General features: G+C 42.0%; 2 protein-coding genes across 4 annotated transcripts in view; both read left to right on the top strand.

Moving 5' to 3' along the window:
• ankrd11 (ankyrin repeat domain 11) overlaps positions 1–4,593 on the top strand; it is a 101,451-nt gene extending 96,858 nt beyond the window's left edge. For all 3 annotated transcript variants that reach the window (XM_079288185.1, XM_079288183.1, XM_079288184.1), the window contains one exon: positions 70–4,593. In XM_079288185.1, coding sequence (XP_079144311.1) covers positions 70–255 — 186 coding nt within the window. In that variant the 3' untranslated portion in view covers positions 256–4,593. The remainder of the gene's footprint in view (positions 1–69) is intronic.
• Positions 4,594–5,718: 1,125 nt separating this feature from the next.
• Positions 5,719–17,513, top strand: slc22a31 (solute carrier family 22 member 31). Its single transcript, XM_079287840.1, has 9 exons — positions 5,719–6,132; positions 8,819–8,922; positions 9,560–9,714; positions 12,683–12,851; positions 13,338–13,483; positions 14,455–14,563; positions 14,715–14,929; positions 15,082–15,193; positions 15,440–17,513. Exons 1-9 carry the CDS (start codon positions 5,743–5,745, stop codon positions 15,870–15,872), a joined length of 1,833 nt encoding a protein of 610 aa, XP_079143966.1. The 5' UTR covers positions 5,719–5,742; the 3' UTR covers positions 15,873–17,513.
• The last annotated feature ends 265 nt before the right edge of the window (positions 17,514–17,778 follow it).

Below are 17,778 nucleotides of genomic sequence, written 5' to 3'. Positions count from 1 at the left end.
TTGAAGGCGTTGATACCGAGATCTTGTGTATACACCAAGTGGATTTATGCTTTGCTTCTCCTCCACCAGACATGTTTGTTGATGCGGCAACAGCACGAGGCAGCAGCCCTGAACGCAGTGCAAAGGATGGAGTGGCAGTTGAAGGTCCAGGAGCTGGACCCAGCAGTGCACAAGTCCCTCTGTGTCAACGAAGTGCCGTCCTTCTACGTGCCAATGGTCGATGTCAACGACGACTTTGTCCTGCTGCCTGCATGACACTTTTGTGCACAAATTAAGAGCAAACTTTGTCTGAATCACTTCTTCTCAAAGAGACTTCGTTGAACTGAACGAATGGAAAGGGCTAGCAAGTATGAAAGAGGACTTTACACAGGAAAAAATTATATTCTATAGAAAAAGAGTAAAGATGAAAAACATGCTCTGGATTCCCTTCCGTGAAGAAGGAACCCTGTTTTTACTGGGGGGGAAGAAAACACACAACTTGCACTTTCATCCTCAAAAGTTTTTACGCTTATGTTTGATCAGAGTGGGAGAAGCAGAAACAGTTTTTGCTTCGGGGCTCTGACATCGGAACACAACTCCTCAGTGCTCAGTTTCGGTGAGTCAAGGGACAAAGATATATTTTCTGCATTCAATTTTGGTCCCTGCTTCAATAGAACCAACCACTGGGAGGCGGTATCGGAGAAGAGCTCTCCCAGCAGCGTGGTGCCTGTCCTGAGGGAGGACTGAGGAGAAGCCTCCCCTGTTGACCCAGGGCTCCTGGTGGGCCAGGAGAACTGGACAGAGTCCAGCGCAGACCCGGAGGAAGTCAACGGAGCATGTGGTTCTTCACTGTTGAACAGCTGGGATGGACAGACCAGGAAGCTAGAACCAGTCGCTGATGGTTTTGGGGCTATAAGACCATATACCCGAAGGACACCCCTCTCTCTTCACACTGCACCAGGCAGGCCTAGCTTAACAGTCGTGCAACACAGCAGAGGGCTAGCGATTTGTGTGTGTGTGCACATCAGGGGCCAGTGTCCGAGAGGAAGAGACTGACCCTGCAGCCTCTCGGCCTGGCTGAACAGAAGAGGACAGGCATGGATCTCTGAGGACAGACCGGAGTGTTCCTCAGCCACCCTGCTTGCTCCAAACACAAACGCATCAGACCGCCATGGACTGCAAAAACACCACAGGACAACCTGAAGAAACAAACATAACGAATGTTGAGATTCAAAGAGACTATTGAGAAAGTGTGCTTTGGCAGGAGGAGAGAGAAATATTGTTTTTGTCTATTTCTTTACTTGGGCATTTCATTGTTTCTGAGGAAGTGACTTGAAACACTACAGAGCCAATATTAGTTTAATGGAAAAAAAACAAAAGAAAAATGAAAAAAAGTTGTATTCCGTAAATGATGTACAGTTTTTATATTCGTTAACCAATGTATTCTTGCTGCCTTCTAGATAATTTATTTTGCCACACATTACTGCACAGTTGTAAATAACCTATGTACTGTAATATCACTCAGTTAAGTGTAAAGAAAAAACAAAAGAAATAAAAATTACCTTTTTATGTACAGTTCACTTTTGGGCAGCACCCCCCCCCCCCCCCTTCCCCCTCTCATATCCATGGGCCAAAATGTGTACACGGTTCGGTCAGTATTTGAAAGACTCCAGTGCACAGTTGTATGATCCCATCTCTAGATTCAGCCCAGGCTTTGGTAACTCACCTGGGCGTGGATCTCCACAACTCACAAATAGCTGACAGAGAACACCTCTGGATTTAAACCGGCCTCCCACTGGCCAACCACCACATAGTCCCTCAGATGTAGCAGAATAGTTGTTGAGGATTTATTTAAAGAATAGAGAGAGGATTATTATTCATTGCTTTACTACACAATTATATCTGAAAAATTTCAAACCAAGAAAATGCCTTGTTCAGTGAAAAAAACAAATGTACTCATTGTTGGGCAAAGTCACATAGATATATACGAGTGGGATGAAAGTGAGAGAGATGTCATTCACGGGCAAAACCATCACGTTAATGTAGAATGGTTTCAAATTCATTTTCCTTGTTTTTAATTTACAAAAATTGGGCTGAACTCATTTCTAATCATCACAAAACAACATTTTCTCTAAAACCAACAGGACGCAGGTTTTTCATTGTGGGTTCTGTTCTCCCAGCTTGTTCGGCTTTTCACGTCGAATAGACTGAAGAGTTGTGAAAGCCACCGAACGGTTTCATTCTTTACGGACTTTTAACATCCGTCTTCCACTTTGTCCAAATTTGTGAGCAGCTTATTGTTTTTAATTGCTGTTCCAACTTTACCCACTGAATGGCACAGTGTGTCAGAAGACTCGACAACCTATTTGGCTTTGCATCAGACCTGTGGCCTTTTACGTGAATGAGTGTTTTTAAATATCCCTTCATAAGGATTCTTATACAACACTTGCATCAGTTTGGTAGTCAATTCAAATATAATAGGCCCAAGCTTTCAGCCCCAGTCACATTAGACGTCTAATTTTTATCCATGTTTAATTTACAAGGGGTTTGGTTAGTGTTGTCAGGGATTTTAAATGGTCGGTTCCTTCGTCACATTGCTCCGTTTGGGTGTTGGTATTTGCCATAAGCACGTTCTTGTTTCAGTCCCAAGCAGACCAGTTGCAATACTTAAATCTCCTTCGAATGAACCAGAACCTGGACAGACAGTAACACAAACAGTGGAGGGGAAAGAAATTGCTCACCGCTGAATAGATCTGGGGGTTTTTTTTGTCCTCGATTTAAAAAAAGGAAATCCCATTTATAATGTTGATTTGTGATGACTTGTATTGATTCTCTATTATTATTCTTTTTGAGTGGCTCTTGGCTTTGAAAATCTTTCCCAAGCCCACACACAGACTGTCCTGTCTGTGTGAGAGAGCTGCTCCTGTATCCTGATGGCAATAGTCTCTGAAACGTTTTAAGTTATTTACACACTGTCGGTCAGCATGGCTGTGTATGGTATGTCTAGTCAAGTGCAATGGTTGTGGAGGCTGTGCAGACAAGGTGGCTAGATGTATAGTCCTGGGTATTTTTGAGAGATACACATATCCTGTTTGGTATAGACTTGCATACTTGGATACAAATAGCCAGACATTTGGTTTTTAAACCCCTGTTTGTCATGTTTTCTTTTTTGGTTTTAATTCGTTGTTGGTTTCCTACACAGTTTTGGGGGAAAGAGGTTTAAGGGTGTCTTTTGTTCACAGAATCCTTGTGTTTTTTAGCTCAGTGTTTGTAGTTTTGAATGTTGTCGTGTTTATCTTCTGGGTTTTTGTTCCTGTATAAAGCATAAACACCAGTGGCATGTCAATCACGTTGCTTATCGAGCAGAATGTATACCGTTACTATGCCCTGACCGACCACGCCCTCTCACTATTGTTTACAAGACATCAAGCGGTTTCCGTTTCACGAATCACCCTTTTTTCTTTTTTTTTTAACGGTTTAAGCCCTGCCTTTGATTTTACTTCTGTAACCACAAAGGCTTGAAATGGTGATGGTTGACACGACTGACGGGCAACTTTCTCCCTCAGTCTGCGGCACACCGCTGCACAGAGCAATAGGCTAAACACGTCCACCCACTTTGATTCTCCGGTGTGAACATTCAACTCACGAACAGAGTGATTTCTGGATAAATTGAACGCAGACACAAACGGGCATCGGTCCTCGGACGCGTGTAGAGCACTTTGCCGTGGTGATACAGATGCTAGCCTGACACCACCTCAGTCAGCAACATATTACCTCTACTCTCCTCACATTCACTCATAATGTTTATTTTAGATGTATTTGTTGTTTTTCTTACTGGACATGAATATACATAATTGCGATTTTTTCATTCTATAGAATCACGATTTCAAGCCTTTTTTTCTAGTTTTTGTTTGTTTATTTTTTTATTAAAACCCAGACTGTAGCTATTTCTTTGTTCCTATTTTTTTAGAGTGGAACGTGACTAATACAAAGCATGGAGAACTACTCTTTAAATGGTGAGAAACAACCTATTTATTATTTGTTTTGTTTTGTTTTTTCTGACACCTGTGGTATGTTTTGAGTTGAAGTTGGTCTCCGCTGTGTAAATTTTCCTCCTTGTAATGCGTGAAAGAGACATACTGTACATAGCTCTGTAAATAAAACCTCCCAGGACGTTTTGCACCCTCCTCTTTGTACTAGTCTGAAAAATTGCGTAGAATGTGGGGTTCTAACAGCAACGAGCTGCGTGCGCTTGCTGCAGGTGATTCTAATGTAACATTTTTTTATTTGTACAATGTAGTTTATTTGTGTACATATTGTTGGAGCAGCTAGGAGGGGGGGGGGAGTATATGAGGGGGGTTGTTGATGATATTGTCAGTGCTGTAACAGAAATCCAGTACTTTCACCTCTAGCTGCTGTTGATTTCCTGCAAAAAAATAGACATAAAAAAAAAATTAAAAAACGTGAGAAACCGAAAATGAGGATGGATGGGGAAAAAAAGACTAAAACTGAAAAGTAAAAATTCTAAATTGTTATTTTCTACAGTTGCATGTACAGAGAGCGCGAGAACTGCTGTTGTTCCTCAGAGATTATGTTCGTTAATAAAACTTTGAAATATTACCAGCTGTCCTCTGGTCATTGATTGTGTCATGAAAAGCTGCATTTTACGCTACCGCAACACCCAAAATATATACACTCAAGAACAAAGTTGGCTTCATCTGAAACTATACCTTTGAAATATATTCATTTATATATTCTATTTGAAATGTACCATGAATGTATAATACATATAGAGTAATAATATTTACCTCACTCATGATGTGGTGGTCCAAGAGACCAGTTTCTATTAATAGCAGGATTAGGTAATCATGTCTTCAGCGTTTCACAATCAGAAGGTTTGAAATGCTGCCAGATCCATTACAGATGTTGATCTTATGGCTTGGGGGAGTTTTGCACTCAACACAGAACGTCTCGCACCAAAATCTGATTTCTGCAAAAAAGTATATATATATATATATATATATAGTCAATATATGGTTTATTTAAACAACTCAATTTGTGTCCTTTATCTTTGCCATTCCATAAGTCATGCTCGTTGGAGTCCTTTCACCTAAACGATCATATTTTTTTACCAAACCTACTCATGGCATTTACTGTCACAAGGCAGAGAAACATGTTTGTGCTGTAATTTATCACAGCTACGTAAGTTGTTTCTTAGAAGAATAGAATAGAAATGTACTTTATTCATCCCCAAGGGGAAATTTGTCTGTGGCAGCAGCAAACAGGGTTACACAATAAAATAAAATATTGGGTATGGGAAATGCACACTATATACAATATAATAAAATAACAGAGCAGGACTTATTGAATTTAAGAAAACAAAGTAATACAAATGCACAGTATATACACTGAATAGAATTGTATTAAATGAATGTCAGGAGACCTCAGCCTCTGCTGCTTTGATTTTGAACATTGTTTTGTTTTTGTTATCCCTTCTGTCACAATATCAACCCTGTATATTAAATTATCTGCTGGGTCACATAGATCCAAACATGAAGATGAGCAACAGATAACCGTATGGTAACCGTATTCTGACTTGTGTTTTGTGTGACTCAGAGGCCATCCAGAAGTTAATAGGTCGACCCCGCCCTCCTCCTTCCCGGTGCGCACCTGTCGCCGCTGCGTCGCGTGGCTCTCCGTCGTGCGCGCTCACTGCGCCATAGCCACGGAACCATCTGTTACCGCAAACACACTCGTCTTCAAATGGATTACGAGACGAAGGTTTTCCCTCACACCGGCGGCTATGGACGCTACAACCGAGTCGTGGTGGTTTTCAGCTGGTTCCCCAACTTCGCGGCCATGCTGAATCTGTTCAGCGACGTTTTCTACACCGTGATCCCGGACTCCTACCACTGCAAACCCGACCCGCGGCTCCTGCCCTCCGCGTTCCTCCCCAGCAACTTCTCCAGACAGGGGTACCTCAACCTCACCATCCCCTGGCGGAACGGCTCCGGTCTCAGCCACTGCGAACTGTTCAAGTACCCGCCAAATGCCTCCGACTTTTCCGAAAAGCTCTCCAGGCAGAGGGTGTCGTGCACCGTGGGGTGGGAGTACGGCCATGTAGCGGGGCTCCACAGCAACTTTGTGACTGAGGTAAGAGGTGGCCTGGAGTAGGAGGAAAAAACGTAATACAAGTTAGTTTATCCACATTTTTTGGGGCTGAAGTAATGCGGAGTACCCACAGCATTGCATTAAAGAAACGCTTTCCCGGATCCAATTCAACTCCGGGTTGTTGTTTTTCATCCACGTGTATTTAACGTTACCTCACCGCTAGAGTTACTCACACATGTCGCGGTATTTCTAGAAAGAAACGTTTTTTTGGGGTCGTGTCACTTTTCACAACTAAGACATTTTCGTATGGCCTTGCAGGTGTTGGTGCTGATCTTCCAGTTTCCGCTCAGTTTGTCTCTGCTGTGAACAAGTGTTGTGATGAAGATGGCTGTCCAGTCAATATTTGCTCTCGCATATCTGCTGTCTGGCACTCTGTTTCCCAGGGTCACACTATAAGAGATCAATCAGGCAATGGACAAATGACTATTTCTTAGACTATATAAATAAATATCTGGAATTTAGGATTATAAACTGAAGTGTTGACTCAAAAAAAACCCATCTCTCGCTTTCAACATCTCTTCTGACTTTTAGTTTGAGAGATTCCCAAGCTGAATTGAGATCCTCTTTGATTGTCTCTTCCACACTTTAGATCTCACCAGTGTTACAGATGATGGGATTCACTGTGATCGCGTCTTGTTGTGTAACCACACGTGTGAATAAGCAGCAGACACATGTTTTATCTCCTCCTCGCTCTGTTTTCCTGGACGTCAGCTATTCAAGGATCCCTCCCAGTCTGCAAGTATTGATAACGAGTTCTTAGAAAAATATTTGTCAATGTGACCACGAACACGTCTGTCTCGGGACAGTATTTTGTAACCCATAAAGACAACATCAGAGTATTTGGCGTATAGTCTCCAAACCGCAGTAGTTAGAGGGGGCTGAGCAGCAGCACAGAGTCATTGTGGGGAATTTCCCCTCAGCTGCTCTTCACAGTGTCGTCTGTGTAACATGGAAACAGATCCTGGCAGTGAGGAGACTTTTCCTCGTTGTCCTTCATGACATACTGTGGCGCTGGGAAGTCTGAGGCCTCCATGTTCCTTCCTGAGACCCTGAACGCCTCCTTCACCAACAGCAGCTTCCTCTGCACATGACGCCGTTTGCTGTGACAAAGGAAAACTTTAGTAAAGGAAAAGAAAAGTTGAACACAGAAACAATAGTGCTCATCAAATACAGGGGGAGAAGTACAATAATCTAGACCTGAGGAGTTTGTTTGTTGCCTTCATGTTGGTGAGGATCAGCTGGAGGCCACTCTTCCTCTTTGCTGAAGCCCTTTTCATCAGCTTGGCATATGTTGTTTTCCAATTCCTGCTTCTTCAAAGCCTTCAAAACCAACTTTTAAGACGTTTTCTAAAGTTCACATATAGGTTAATTGGTGTCCTACGCAATGACTCATTTGTGTTGGTTTTTAAAAAATATATTTACGATTTACTGCACAGGAGCCAAAGGAAAGTCCGGGAAGACTAACCCGAAGTCATAGAGTTTTCATTGTGCCGTCGCTGATGTCAGTAGTTAGGGTTTCTGGTGTTGCACACGGTGTAAAATAACCGTGTTATGTGACGAGAAGAAATCCTAAAATCATAGTGACATTCCTAATACGGGGAAATAGCATGAGCAGTTTAGCAGTGCTCACAAGTGGACCCTCACCACCTGACAGAATATAATCTGAATGAGCTCAACTCTTACGCCGCTGATTGACATTCGATGTCATTCTGATGCGAGTGTACCTTTCTGATGCATTCTTGTGTTATTGTATTCTTAAAGCACATTATCCTCGTTGGGTATTGTTTAAAATCATTGATAGGCTACTATAGTGCTACAAACTAAAGCTTCAACGGTGACCATCATGTTGAAAGGACTGGTACCAATCAGGCGTGGAGCTGCTGTCAGGCTCTACTTTGAGCACTACTAATGTCATACCGCTGTCAGCAGACATCTTAACTCAATCAGGAACGACATGATCTACATTCCTGCTTCCTCACAGAACTCCCTCTGTGTTTGTGCCGAGTTACATTTATTGTAACTACTAAACCTACTGTTTCTTTTTGTGAACAAAAAGACATGAAACAACATTGAATTCATCGTTCTAGCCTTGATATGCATCACTTCTCAATGCAACAGCCATTGTCGTTACAAAAAGCTATTTTAAACACATTGAGTTACACAAATTGGCATTTTCCTTCATTGCAATGAACATGGGCGCTTCGGATTATTTTAGATCTCACGTGCACCATCCTGCTGCCGCCAATACTCACCAGAGCATCAGTGTATTAATCCACAGCCGAAAATATTCCCCAACAAATGCACTATTCACTTCTGCTTGAGTAACGTTTGCTTATTACTCAGCCTTTTATAAGAATTCAACTACACGTATTGTGTCCTGTTTTTAGAGATGCAAGTCATCAGTGGGCACCAGCTCTATCACGTCATGAAATGTAAACAGAACATACCAGAATAATCTTTTAACCTTTTCATAAGAGAAAAGAAAGCGCACCAGTTGGTACAATATGCTAAATGATGCCTGCTAACTGCATGGAATGTTTTTACTTGACGCTTAAAGTCTCTCTTTAAATGGCGGTGCTCTGTATTTTCTTGTTTTTTGTCGAAGTTAATGTTGAGTTGTGTTTTGGTCTGAGAATGTGTCGCTGTTCGTCTTTGTGGTCCTTTGCAGTGGGATCTGGTTTGCAGTGACTTCTGGAAAATCCCTTTGCAGCACATCTGCTTCATGACTGGGTGGATTTTGGGATACATCCTTCTTGGTACATTGTGCGACTGGTAAGTAATAATCACATTTATATGGAACCTAAAGGGGCTCAATGTTACTTTATGCCACATACTATAATATGTTTTTTCATGGCTTTTTCACTACTAAGAACTTTGTGACATGGTCTATTTTGACTTTTTTATGACACGCTATACTCTTTATTTTTATTTGACATTACAAACTATATTATGACATTTGTTGACAGATTATACCATTGTGTTTTCAGACATGCTACACCGTGACGCTATATTAATGTTTACTTTATATTCTATATCTTTTCAATCACTTTTTTACACGTTCTACCATGACTTTTTTGAAAACGTACAGTGACTTAACTGTTTTTTAATGACTCCTTTGATCATGCTATAGTTTGACTTTTTAATGACTTTTTTTAGACATACTATAAAAATACTTTGTAATGATGATTTCCAAGCTAACATTGAGAAATAAAAAGGACATTTCTATGCCATTTTGAAGTAAAAAATAAATATTGCTAATATTTAAATGTTTTTCTTAATTTATGCAACTTATTTTATCACGAATTACATCCTCACTTATTTGGAATTGAACACGTTGAAGCTCCCTTATTTCACTTGTGTGTTTTGCTCCTGATGAATGAAGTGATGTGACACTAATGTGTGTGTTCAGGCTGGGTCGGCGGAGATGTTTCCTCCTCTCCATCAGTCTGTCCAGCCTGTTGGGAGCGGCCGTATGTTTATCCAACAGTGTGGTGGTATTTCTGCTGCTGCGTCTCTCTCAGGGCGCCATGCTCGCTGGGGTGTTGCTATCCTCCTATATAGCCAGTGAGTATCCTCCACGCACATCTACATGTTGGTAATCGACTTCTCCAGGGGATTGGGGGAAATATCAGCTTCCTCAGACACAGCCACTCACTTCTTTGTTTATTTTAGTGTTCACTTTTGGATTCCCGGGCTTCGTTCTGAGTCGTTTGCTGGCACTGTGTTTATCCAAATGTCATGTTTTTGTTGAATCACATTTCACTCTTGTGATTTTTTACTGTTTCATTTTTTTTAGTGCTTTACTCAATGAAAACATCTTAAAAACATTAAGATTAAAGTGAATAAAAAGGCACAACGCAGCTGGCTAACGGGTGAACTAGTTAAGAAAGGTCCCATTGTGCCCTTCCATAAGCAAATTACAAATCCTTCCATCTTGGTGTTACCATCTTATCTTTATTTCAGGAAACAAAAACAACTGAGATTAGACTTTCATTTCCGACGTCTGAAAGTCAAGAACAAGAACGAAAGGAAATAAGCCGGTTTAATGTCAATTTAATGTATATGATGCAATTATTTAGCAGACAGGTAATGAATAGTTTAACTTTCTGGTGTTTCCAGGTGATAGGAGATGGAAGACTGTAACAGCATCTCACTGTTCTCTCACCAGAGAGATTCATATTTAAGTGTTACCTTTTGTAATACTTCTTGTTTATTTGTCCACCAATATATATTTTTTTTAACATGAAATTTGGTGGCTGCATGGCCTCAGCGTCTCTGGCTAAACCACATGTAATCTTAAACAGTATATTATGTAAAGAGAGGCTGTAGATAAATGTAAACGCAGAATCTCCTAATTTCTTTATGACCTGTAAAAAAGACGTGCGTTTAGCTTTCGTCTTTGAATCTCTGATAACATAAAGAATAGTTGAATTACTTTCATCAGATCATATTAGTCAAGACAAATGGTAGTTTAATATTTCCAACTTTTGTTATTGTGTTAACTTAAAAACAAGGCCTATTCATGGTAGTTGAAAAGCAGATGTTTTCTCCTCTTGAGATTCCACTGGAAGGCCTTTGATAATGGAAAACCCAAGCCAATTCAAAACGATGGCTACTGCTGCTTCGTCTTAGTCCTCTCTTCTGCTTCACGGTTCCTAACTGCATGAAGCCTGTGAGTCTGCAGTTATGATTTAAACTCAAATAATTCAGACTTTTAATCCATGCCCATGTCTCTGATTTGTTCAGCACTTAACAAAAATGACTATTACGTCTGAATACCGGACTACGTAACTACGGCCTCTCAGGAGACTTTTTATTGCTTTGAACTTGGAGGACATACTGGAGGCTGAAATACACCGACCTGGAGTTCAAAAAATGTACCGGCTAAAGCGTTATGATGTTCTTATACAAGAAAATGATTATTCAAAAATACTTTCGTGAGGAGGCTGAATATTTTGACAAAAATATTACAGTTCAGTCCAGTGAACACTCAAGATAGTTGCATCGTACAAATGAATACACATTCAATTATTTGAATCCCTGGTCACGTTGCAGCAGAATGAGATCATTTTCACGATCGTACAAATGGTTGAACTACTTTCCGTGAATTCAGTGCACAAAGGAAACGAAGGAGCCACGAACAGCTGCGAACAACTTTACAATTCAATCTAATTGTGGATTGTGATAAAACAAATTTGTGAACACCCAAGAAAACAACAATAACTTTTAACCTTTTTTATGTGAAGTTTAAATACTTAAGATTACAGTCCTGGTTGATTTGGTGACAGCCGCGGTAACAGCCAGTGTGGTTTAAAACTACAGGAAACACTCCTTGAGCAGCTACATCAGAAATACAACAAACTCGCACTGGTTTAATGCGTCAGTCAATAATCATGGCAAACAAAGTAGTTTCTGAAACTGTCTAAAACAAGAGTGAAGCAACATCTCAATGTAATTACATTCACATTTGTAGAACCTGCACATTCCTGCATGGGAGGTGGTGGTACTAGGTGGTGACCTCATCTGAAGCGCGCACACACACACGCACACATTCTTCTGCGAGGTCAGGGCTAGATTGAGTCCAGATTTAGTTGTTGTCGTTCATGCTGATGTTGGGATGGGCGGGATGAGGGCCTGAGAGAAATGTTTCTCAGCGATGTGCTGCCAGTGCTGCTCCTCCACAGGGAGGAGAAAACAATAGCGGGACGGAACCAAAGGCAAGGAAGTGAGCAGGAAGTGAACTCCTCATTTTCCTTTTCTCTCCTCCTTCTCTCGCCTCACAGCTCGAACCACTTACTCGAGGTTCAAGAGTCCTTTATCTCCGACCAGCTTTATCTAGCTTGTTGTTCTAGCGTTGTTTTCTTTCGGGTGGTATTCAGAACTTTGCTTTGCTATGAACTAGCAAACACGGTGCAAAGAGTTTGTGGCAAACAGAAAGTTAGATTCCATGTTTAGTTTTATTTAGTTTATTAAGATCCCCATTAGCTGCTGTAACAACAGGAGCTACACTTCCTTGGGTCCACATTATGTACGTACAATACTTCAATGCCAGTATTGCACGTTGCACGTCTAGTAGAACTGATCGTTCCACGTAATTTCAAATAAATAAAGTGAGATAGCTTTTTAGGATTGTCAGGAGGAGAAGAAGAAAAAAAGACAGGAACTTGTTTAGCTGCTCCATTCCTTGACAGAATAAATACAATCAAACATTTTATTCAAACATGTTTTACTACTTTCCGTGGTGAGGAGTTCCATGCCACGACAACGTACTGGTCTCTGCGTTGAACCGGTTTTACATGAAGTAGCTTTATGTGAGAAGAGGTTTGTGTCCCGACAGGAAACTAACTGGTTTTGGTCAGATGCATTTGTTTAGCTTCAGCTGTGTTTTGATGTTATCCGTCTTTCCCCTCTCTCTCTCTCTCTCTCTCTCTCTCTCTCTCTCTCTCTCTCTCTCTCTCTCTCTCTCTCTCTCTCTCTCTCTCTCTCGCTCTCTCTCTCTCTCTCTCTGTGTGTGTTCCCATCGCTCACTCAGGGTTGGAGCTTTGTGATCCTCCCCATCGTCTCATGGTTGCCATGATCAGCGGCTTCTTTGGCATTTTCGCAGAGCTGCTGTTGCCGGGCCTCGCTGTTCTGTGCCGCGACTGGCCCGTTGTCCAGGCCGTGGCCACTGTGCCTCTGCTCCTGCTGCTCTCCTACTGGTGGTGAGTCCGGTTTCACGATTTGGGATGCGGAGGTGGACGCACCATGTGTGTATTAAGGGAAGTTTATTATTCTACAGTGGTGCTCAGTATACCAGTCTCACAGTTGAATTTTGGCCTGTATGCAGTTTGGAATTCACAATCAACCACGTCTTTAAATATATACGATCCCACTTGGAATATCCTGTGGACCACCACTCGGAGTTCGTTTAGTTTAGGTATTTATTCAGGAAGTCAGGAAGTTGCTTTTACAGACGAGACCTGAGAACAAACATAACAAGACACAAGTTCAGTCACTCAAAGCAGAGTCGACTGAGGATGTTAAATATCTCAGCAACTTGGATAGCATGGTATGATGATGCCTTGTACGTGTCAGTGATGTCAAACAATGTTGCAATGACAACTTCTTCTTTGTTATCAAAAACAGTACCAGGGTGGACAACTGTTCAGCTGTTTGTGTCAATGTTGTACGTCTGTACATGTCCTCAGCTGTGCGTCAGTGTTTCCTGAGTCTCCTCGCTGGCTGCTGGCCACAGCTCAGATCCACCAGGTGAAGAGGAGCCTCCAGCAATTCTCCAGCAGGAATGGTGTTTGTCTGCGTGATGAAATCTACCCTGGTGAAACCCTGCTGTCAGGTACACACACACAAAAGCATGTGAATGAACACAGACACAAACTGGTCTGACAGTTTTTCTTTCATGAGAAGAGTTTAAAACAAGTCATGTAATAATCTATTAAAACAGAAGACAAAACATGTGTCATTATCGTGACATAACATTACCTAGAGCATGAATGAAATGTCTCTGCACAGGAAACGGACTAAACATTTCCTGTACTACCAGAGTACAGGAAATGTTTCGTCTGTTTTAGTCACAAAAGACTCATAACTTACAAACTCACAAAACAGACTCTCAAAGCAACACCTGTTTTTCCTTTCTCATAATATCTGGACTCCGTCCATCTTGTTCTTCACACTTTCTGTAGGCAGAATAAATCTTGCCAACCTAAATATTGTTGATATCCTTGCTGTCATCAGAGTTCTTTTCAGTAGGTATTCCCACATGAATGCAAATTAAGGCTGAAAATAACAATTATTTTCTACAACCAATTATTTTATATGTATGTCTTCGGCTGTTATGTTTTGTCCAACCAACAGTCCAGAACCCAAAGTCATCCAGCTAACAATGACATAAAACACAAAGGCAGAACTTCCTCACAACAGAACAGCTACAACCAATATCTTTAAGGCATTTGTGCTAGAAAAATGACATGAACGATGAATCAAAATCAAGTTTGCCCAACATTGTTTGCTCCAGGCTGTACCGGGTAAAACCTCTAAACTTGACTGATCATGGTTCACCACATGACATGTTTCGTACTTCATCAAATCCATCTGTTGTGGAGATTATCAGTGTTTGCTTATCTGATTGACTTGGATGCAGAAGTAATATACTAATATATAAATGACATTATTGCATAAACGTTCTGCTGAATGCATGTTTCTTTCAAGTGAATCGGTCCTCATGAAGTCTGTATTGCACAGTGATGCAAGATGTGGATGTTTAATTATTCTCAGTTTTTCTTTCCCCTCTTCTTCATCTTCTAGAGATAGATTCAGCATACGGAGAGGACTGTCGGCCAGCCTACTCTTCCGTTCTGGAGCTGCGTCGGACTCGTGTTATCTGGAAGAACTGCCTCATCCTGAGCTTCACGCTGTGAGTTTGTATGCTCAGTGTGAAAAAGTAAAGTTCACCTGACTTGACCATGAGATGCAGGCCTTCCATGTCATGATGAAAGTGCCATGCGTGTGTGTGTTGAATGTTGGGCTTCATAGTGAATGTTCTCTTCCTCTTCTCTCTCCTTCAGCTTCATTGGAACAGGGATCCAGTACTGTTTCACCAGAAACCTGCACGGTTATTCCTCCAACTTCTACTTTGTCTACTTCCTCCGAGTGATAACCGGCGCTCTGGCCTGCATCTTCATCTGCTTGTCTGTCGATCACTTTGGTCGGCGTGGTATGCTTCTGCTCTCTGCCATCATCACTGGGCTGTCGTCGCTGCTGCTGCTGGCCCTCACTCAGTGTAAATGACATCCTCATCTCTTGTTTGCATTAACTTCATTTTACTTTAAATAACATCTGGATACCAGGCCAGAAAATGTTGATTATCTCAGCTGTAAATTGTGCTGCAGTTATGTTTTGCACATGAGTCTGTTGTCTTTTCTTACGTGTCAGATCTGCACGGAGGCCTGGTGCTGGTGCTCTCCGTCGTGGGTCTGCTGTTCTCTCAAGCTCTCGCCATGCTCAGTGCGTTCTTTGCCTGTGAGGTGATGCCGACGGTGGTTCGGTAAGCGTCTGTCTGACAAAAGTGATGAGGCTGTCAAATGCGCAATTACTTCTGTTTGAGTATCATGTGCTAAAAACTACAGTGCCCAGAACAGTTGTAGGAACACTAAGGCTTGGGTTTCGGTCCTACAGACAGGGTATGACAGTTGGCAAGTGTAGAGATGCAGAAAAATGTCAACACAAGATATAAAGTGATGTCTGATTATTCCGCCTTGATTTCTGTTCTCCTCTTCCCTCTCTCTGCCAGAGGTGGTTGCCTTGGCCTGGTGCTGGCAGCCGGTTGTGTTGGCATGGCCGCCTCCTCCTTGATGGAGCTCCAGAATAACAGTGGCTACTTTCTCCACCATGTTGTCTTCGCCTCCTTCGCTGTCCTCGCTGTTCTCTGCATAATGCTCCTGCCTGAAAGCAAACGCAAGCCGCTCCCAGACTCCCTGAAGGACGGCGAGAGTCAACGCCGGCCTTCTCTCTTCCTGTCCCGGCCTGACGGGGACAACCTGCCGCTACTCTGCGCCCGGCCACCTTTATCAGACTACAACCCTGATAACTATTCCCGTTTGGTCTCTGCTACCAGGAGGATGTTGACTAAAGACAATTTGCCTTATAGGATCGCTGTACCAACTCGTTCCCCTCTGCTGTCACACAGTGAAACACAGGAACAAGAGAATGAGGTCATAGCTTAACTCTGCTGACGGAGCCTCCTCATCCTCCTCATCCTCCTATCTGTCCTCCTTCATACCTCTATAGACGGTTTACCATCGTCCTTCATTTAATTATTTTCTAAGTCATTGGTTGGTCATAACCCAACTGAAGAACTGACCTGGGCTCAGATGGAGTGCACTTCAGAGCGATGGCTCCAAGTTTGTCTCCTCTTGTTGCATTTGACACTTGAAGCCCATTTCTGTGCTGTGTTGTTTTCTCCCTTCATTATGCGCTGAAAAGCAGTGGCCTTCTTTAGCTCAAGGTTTTTGTCGTCCAAACCTCGGGTGAGGGTTGAACGGTAACATTGCATGTTATGCGTGTTCCTATGTGGCGAATTCCCTTAGATATGCTCGCGCTCTTTGGCCAATGCAGTGGAGGTCACACTGCTGGTCTGTGTAGGGGCATTCAAACTGAATAGTCAGACACTAGTTTCACCAGAGAAGCTCGCTCAATCGTGCGGATGCTGGAGATCATGTGAGCTGCAGTCCTTTGTCCACTTATTAGCTGCTCCATGCACTTTCCACGAGTCTGTCCGTCTGATTCACCAGCAGTGCGTCAGTGCTGAGAGGATCCCGAGGACACACTCAACTAGGTCTTTGTGGAGTCTTGTTATACTTGTGAAGCACACAAGAGGGTGCTTAATGATGCACTGGTCATTGAATATGAGGCCGGAGTCAAAGGAAACTATTTCACTGGGAAGAATTTGGAAAATAACACCAGATATCAGCCAGTGAATTCTGTTTATTCTGTAGCCCACTGTGTTACAAACTGATTTAAAGGTGCTATTTTTGCATTACGTGTCTCTTGAAACGACGCCAATACATTGGCAATATACTAACTACTGTAACTGGCAGACAAAATGTAATCCCCTCTCTGTCTTGTAATGATTAAGTTGTGTCCTTTTGTTATATATAAAAGATAAGTATTAAGAAAAGTGTGGTTGAAAAGCTTTAAAATTCAGCAGTACCAACTTTAACTGAAGGGGATTAGATATTTTCACAATACAAGCGTAGGTGTAGAGTAGTTTGTTACTGAGAGGATGATGAAAATGTCACGGTTGCCTTAAATAACAGGAGAAAAACACACCACTGGTTCGGCCTATAGAAGATTTGGTGTAATAGTTCGCTAAATGTGCTAAAGATGCTTTTGTATCGACTGAAACTCGTCCAGTTGGTCAGAGAAAATCATGTATTGTTTTTTGATAACTCTTTTCATGTCCTTAATTCTCAATGTCCTTATCAAGTGAAAAACCTTAATGACGAAGAGCTGTTGCCTTGTTTGTATCCTAACCTTCGGGTCAGATGTTCCTACCGGCCGAAAGCGTAAATTACATTCAAAACTTTGGGTTGAGATGTTTTGCGTCTCCTTAGTTGTTACCCTCTCAGACCACTAGATGGAGCTATGCACTGTACTACCTCAGGTGGAAATGTCAGTAATCAGATGTTGAGGAATAATTGTGTGTGCGTGTGTGTGTGCGTGTGTGTGTGTGTGTGTGTGTGTGTATTCAGATTACACTGGTGTATCATTGTCATCACACAACCAACATTTGCCCACAGCAGTCTCTATCTGACAGTGTTATGGTGAGATAAAACAGATGGAGGAGATCAATAAACTGAACTTGGTCCGACATGATAATCACCGTGTTGCTGTCTTTGTTTTCCCGATAACTGTAAAACTGTTGGGCCAGTTTTTTGGTCAATTGTAGTAAAGCTAACCTGCAGAAAACCTTTAAAATCAGATAAAAACAAGCTGTTCATAAAAACAGTAAAGTGAAACGACCTAGTGATTCTGAGAACAGAGAGCATCTGTGGAAATCATCCCGACATTTAAATCAGACTTTATTAGTACTCGCAGACAAATTCGTCACGTACATACCATCAGCTGTCG

Source organism: Melanostigma gelatinosum (genome assembly GCF_949748355.1).
Source record: "Melanostigma gelatinosum genome assembly, chromosome: 2".
Taxonomy (NCBI): Eukaryota; Metazoa; Chordata; class Actinopteri; order Perciformes; family Zoarcidae; genus Melanostigma; species Melanostigma gelatinosum.
This window is presented reverse-complemented; position numbering and strand designations above follow the sequence as displayed.

What these genes read in the sequence shown, in the direction of transcription:
- slc22a31 (XM_079287840.1), top strand. Translation starts at nt 5,743, where the DNA reads ATGGATTACGAGACGAAGGTTTTCCCTCACACCGGCGGCTATGGACGC. An exon ending in CTGCTGCTCTCCTACTGGTG is followed by an intron (nt 12,852 to 13,337) that starts GTGAGTCCGGTT and finishes ACATGTCCTCAG; the next exon opens with CTGTGCGTCAGTGTTTCCTG. An exon ending in TGGTGAAACCCTGCTGTCAG is followed by an intron (nt 13,484 to 14,454) that starts GTACACACACAC and finishes TTCATCTTCTAG; the next exon opens with AGATAGATTCAGCATACGGA.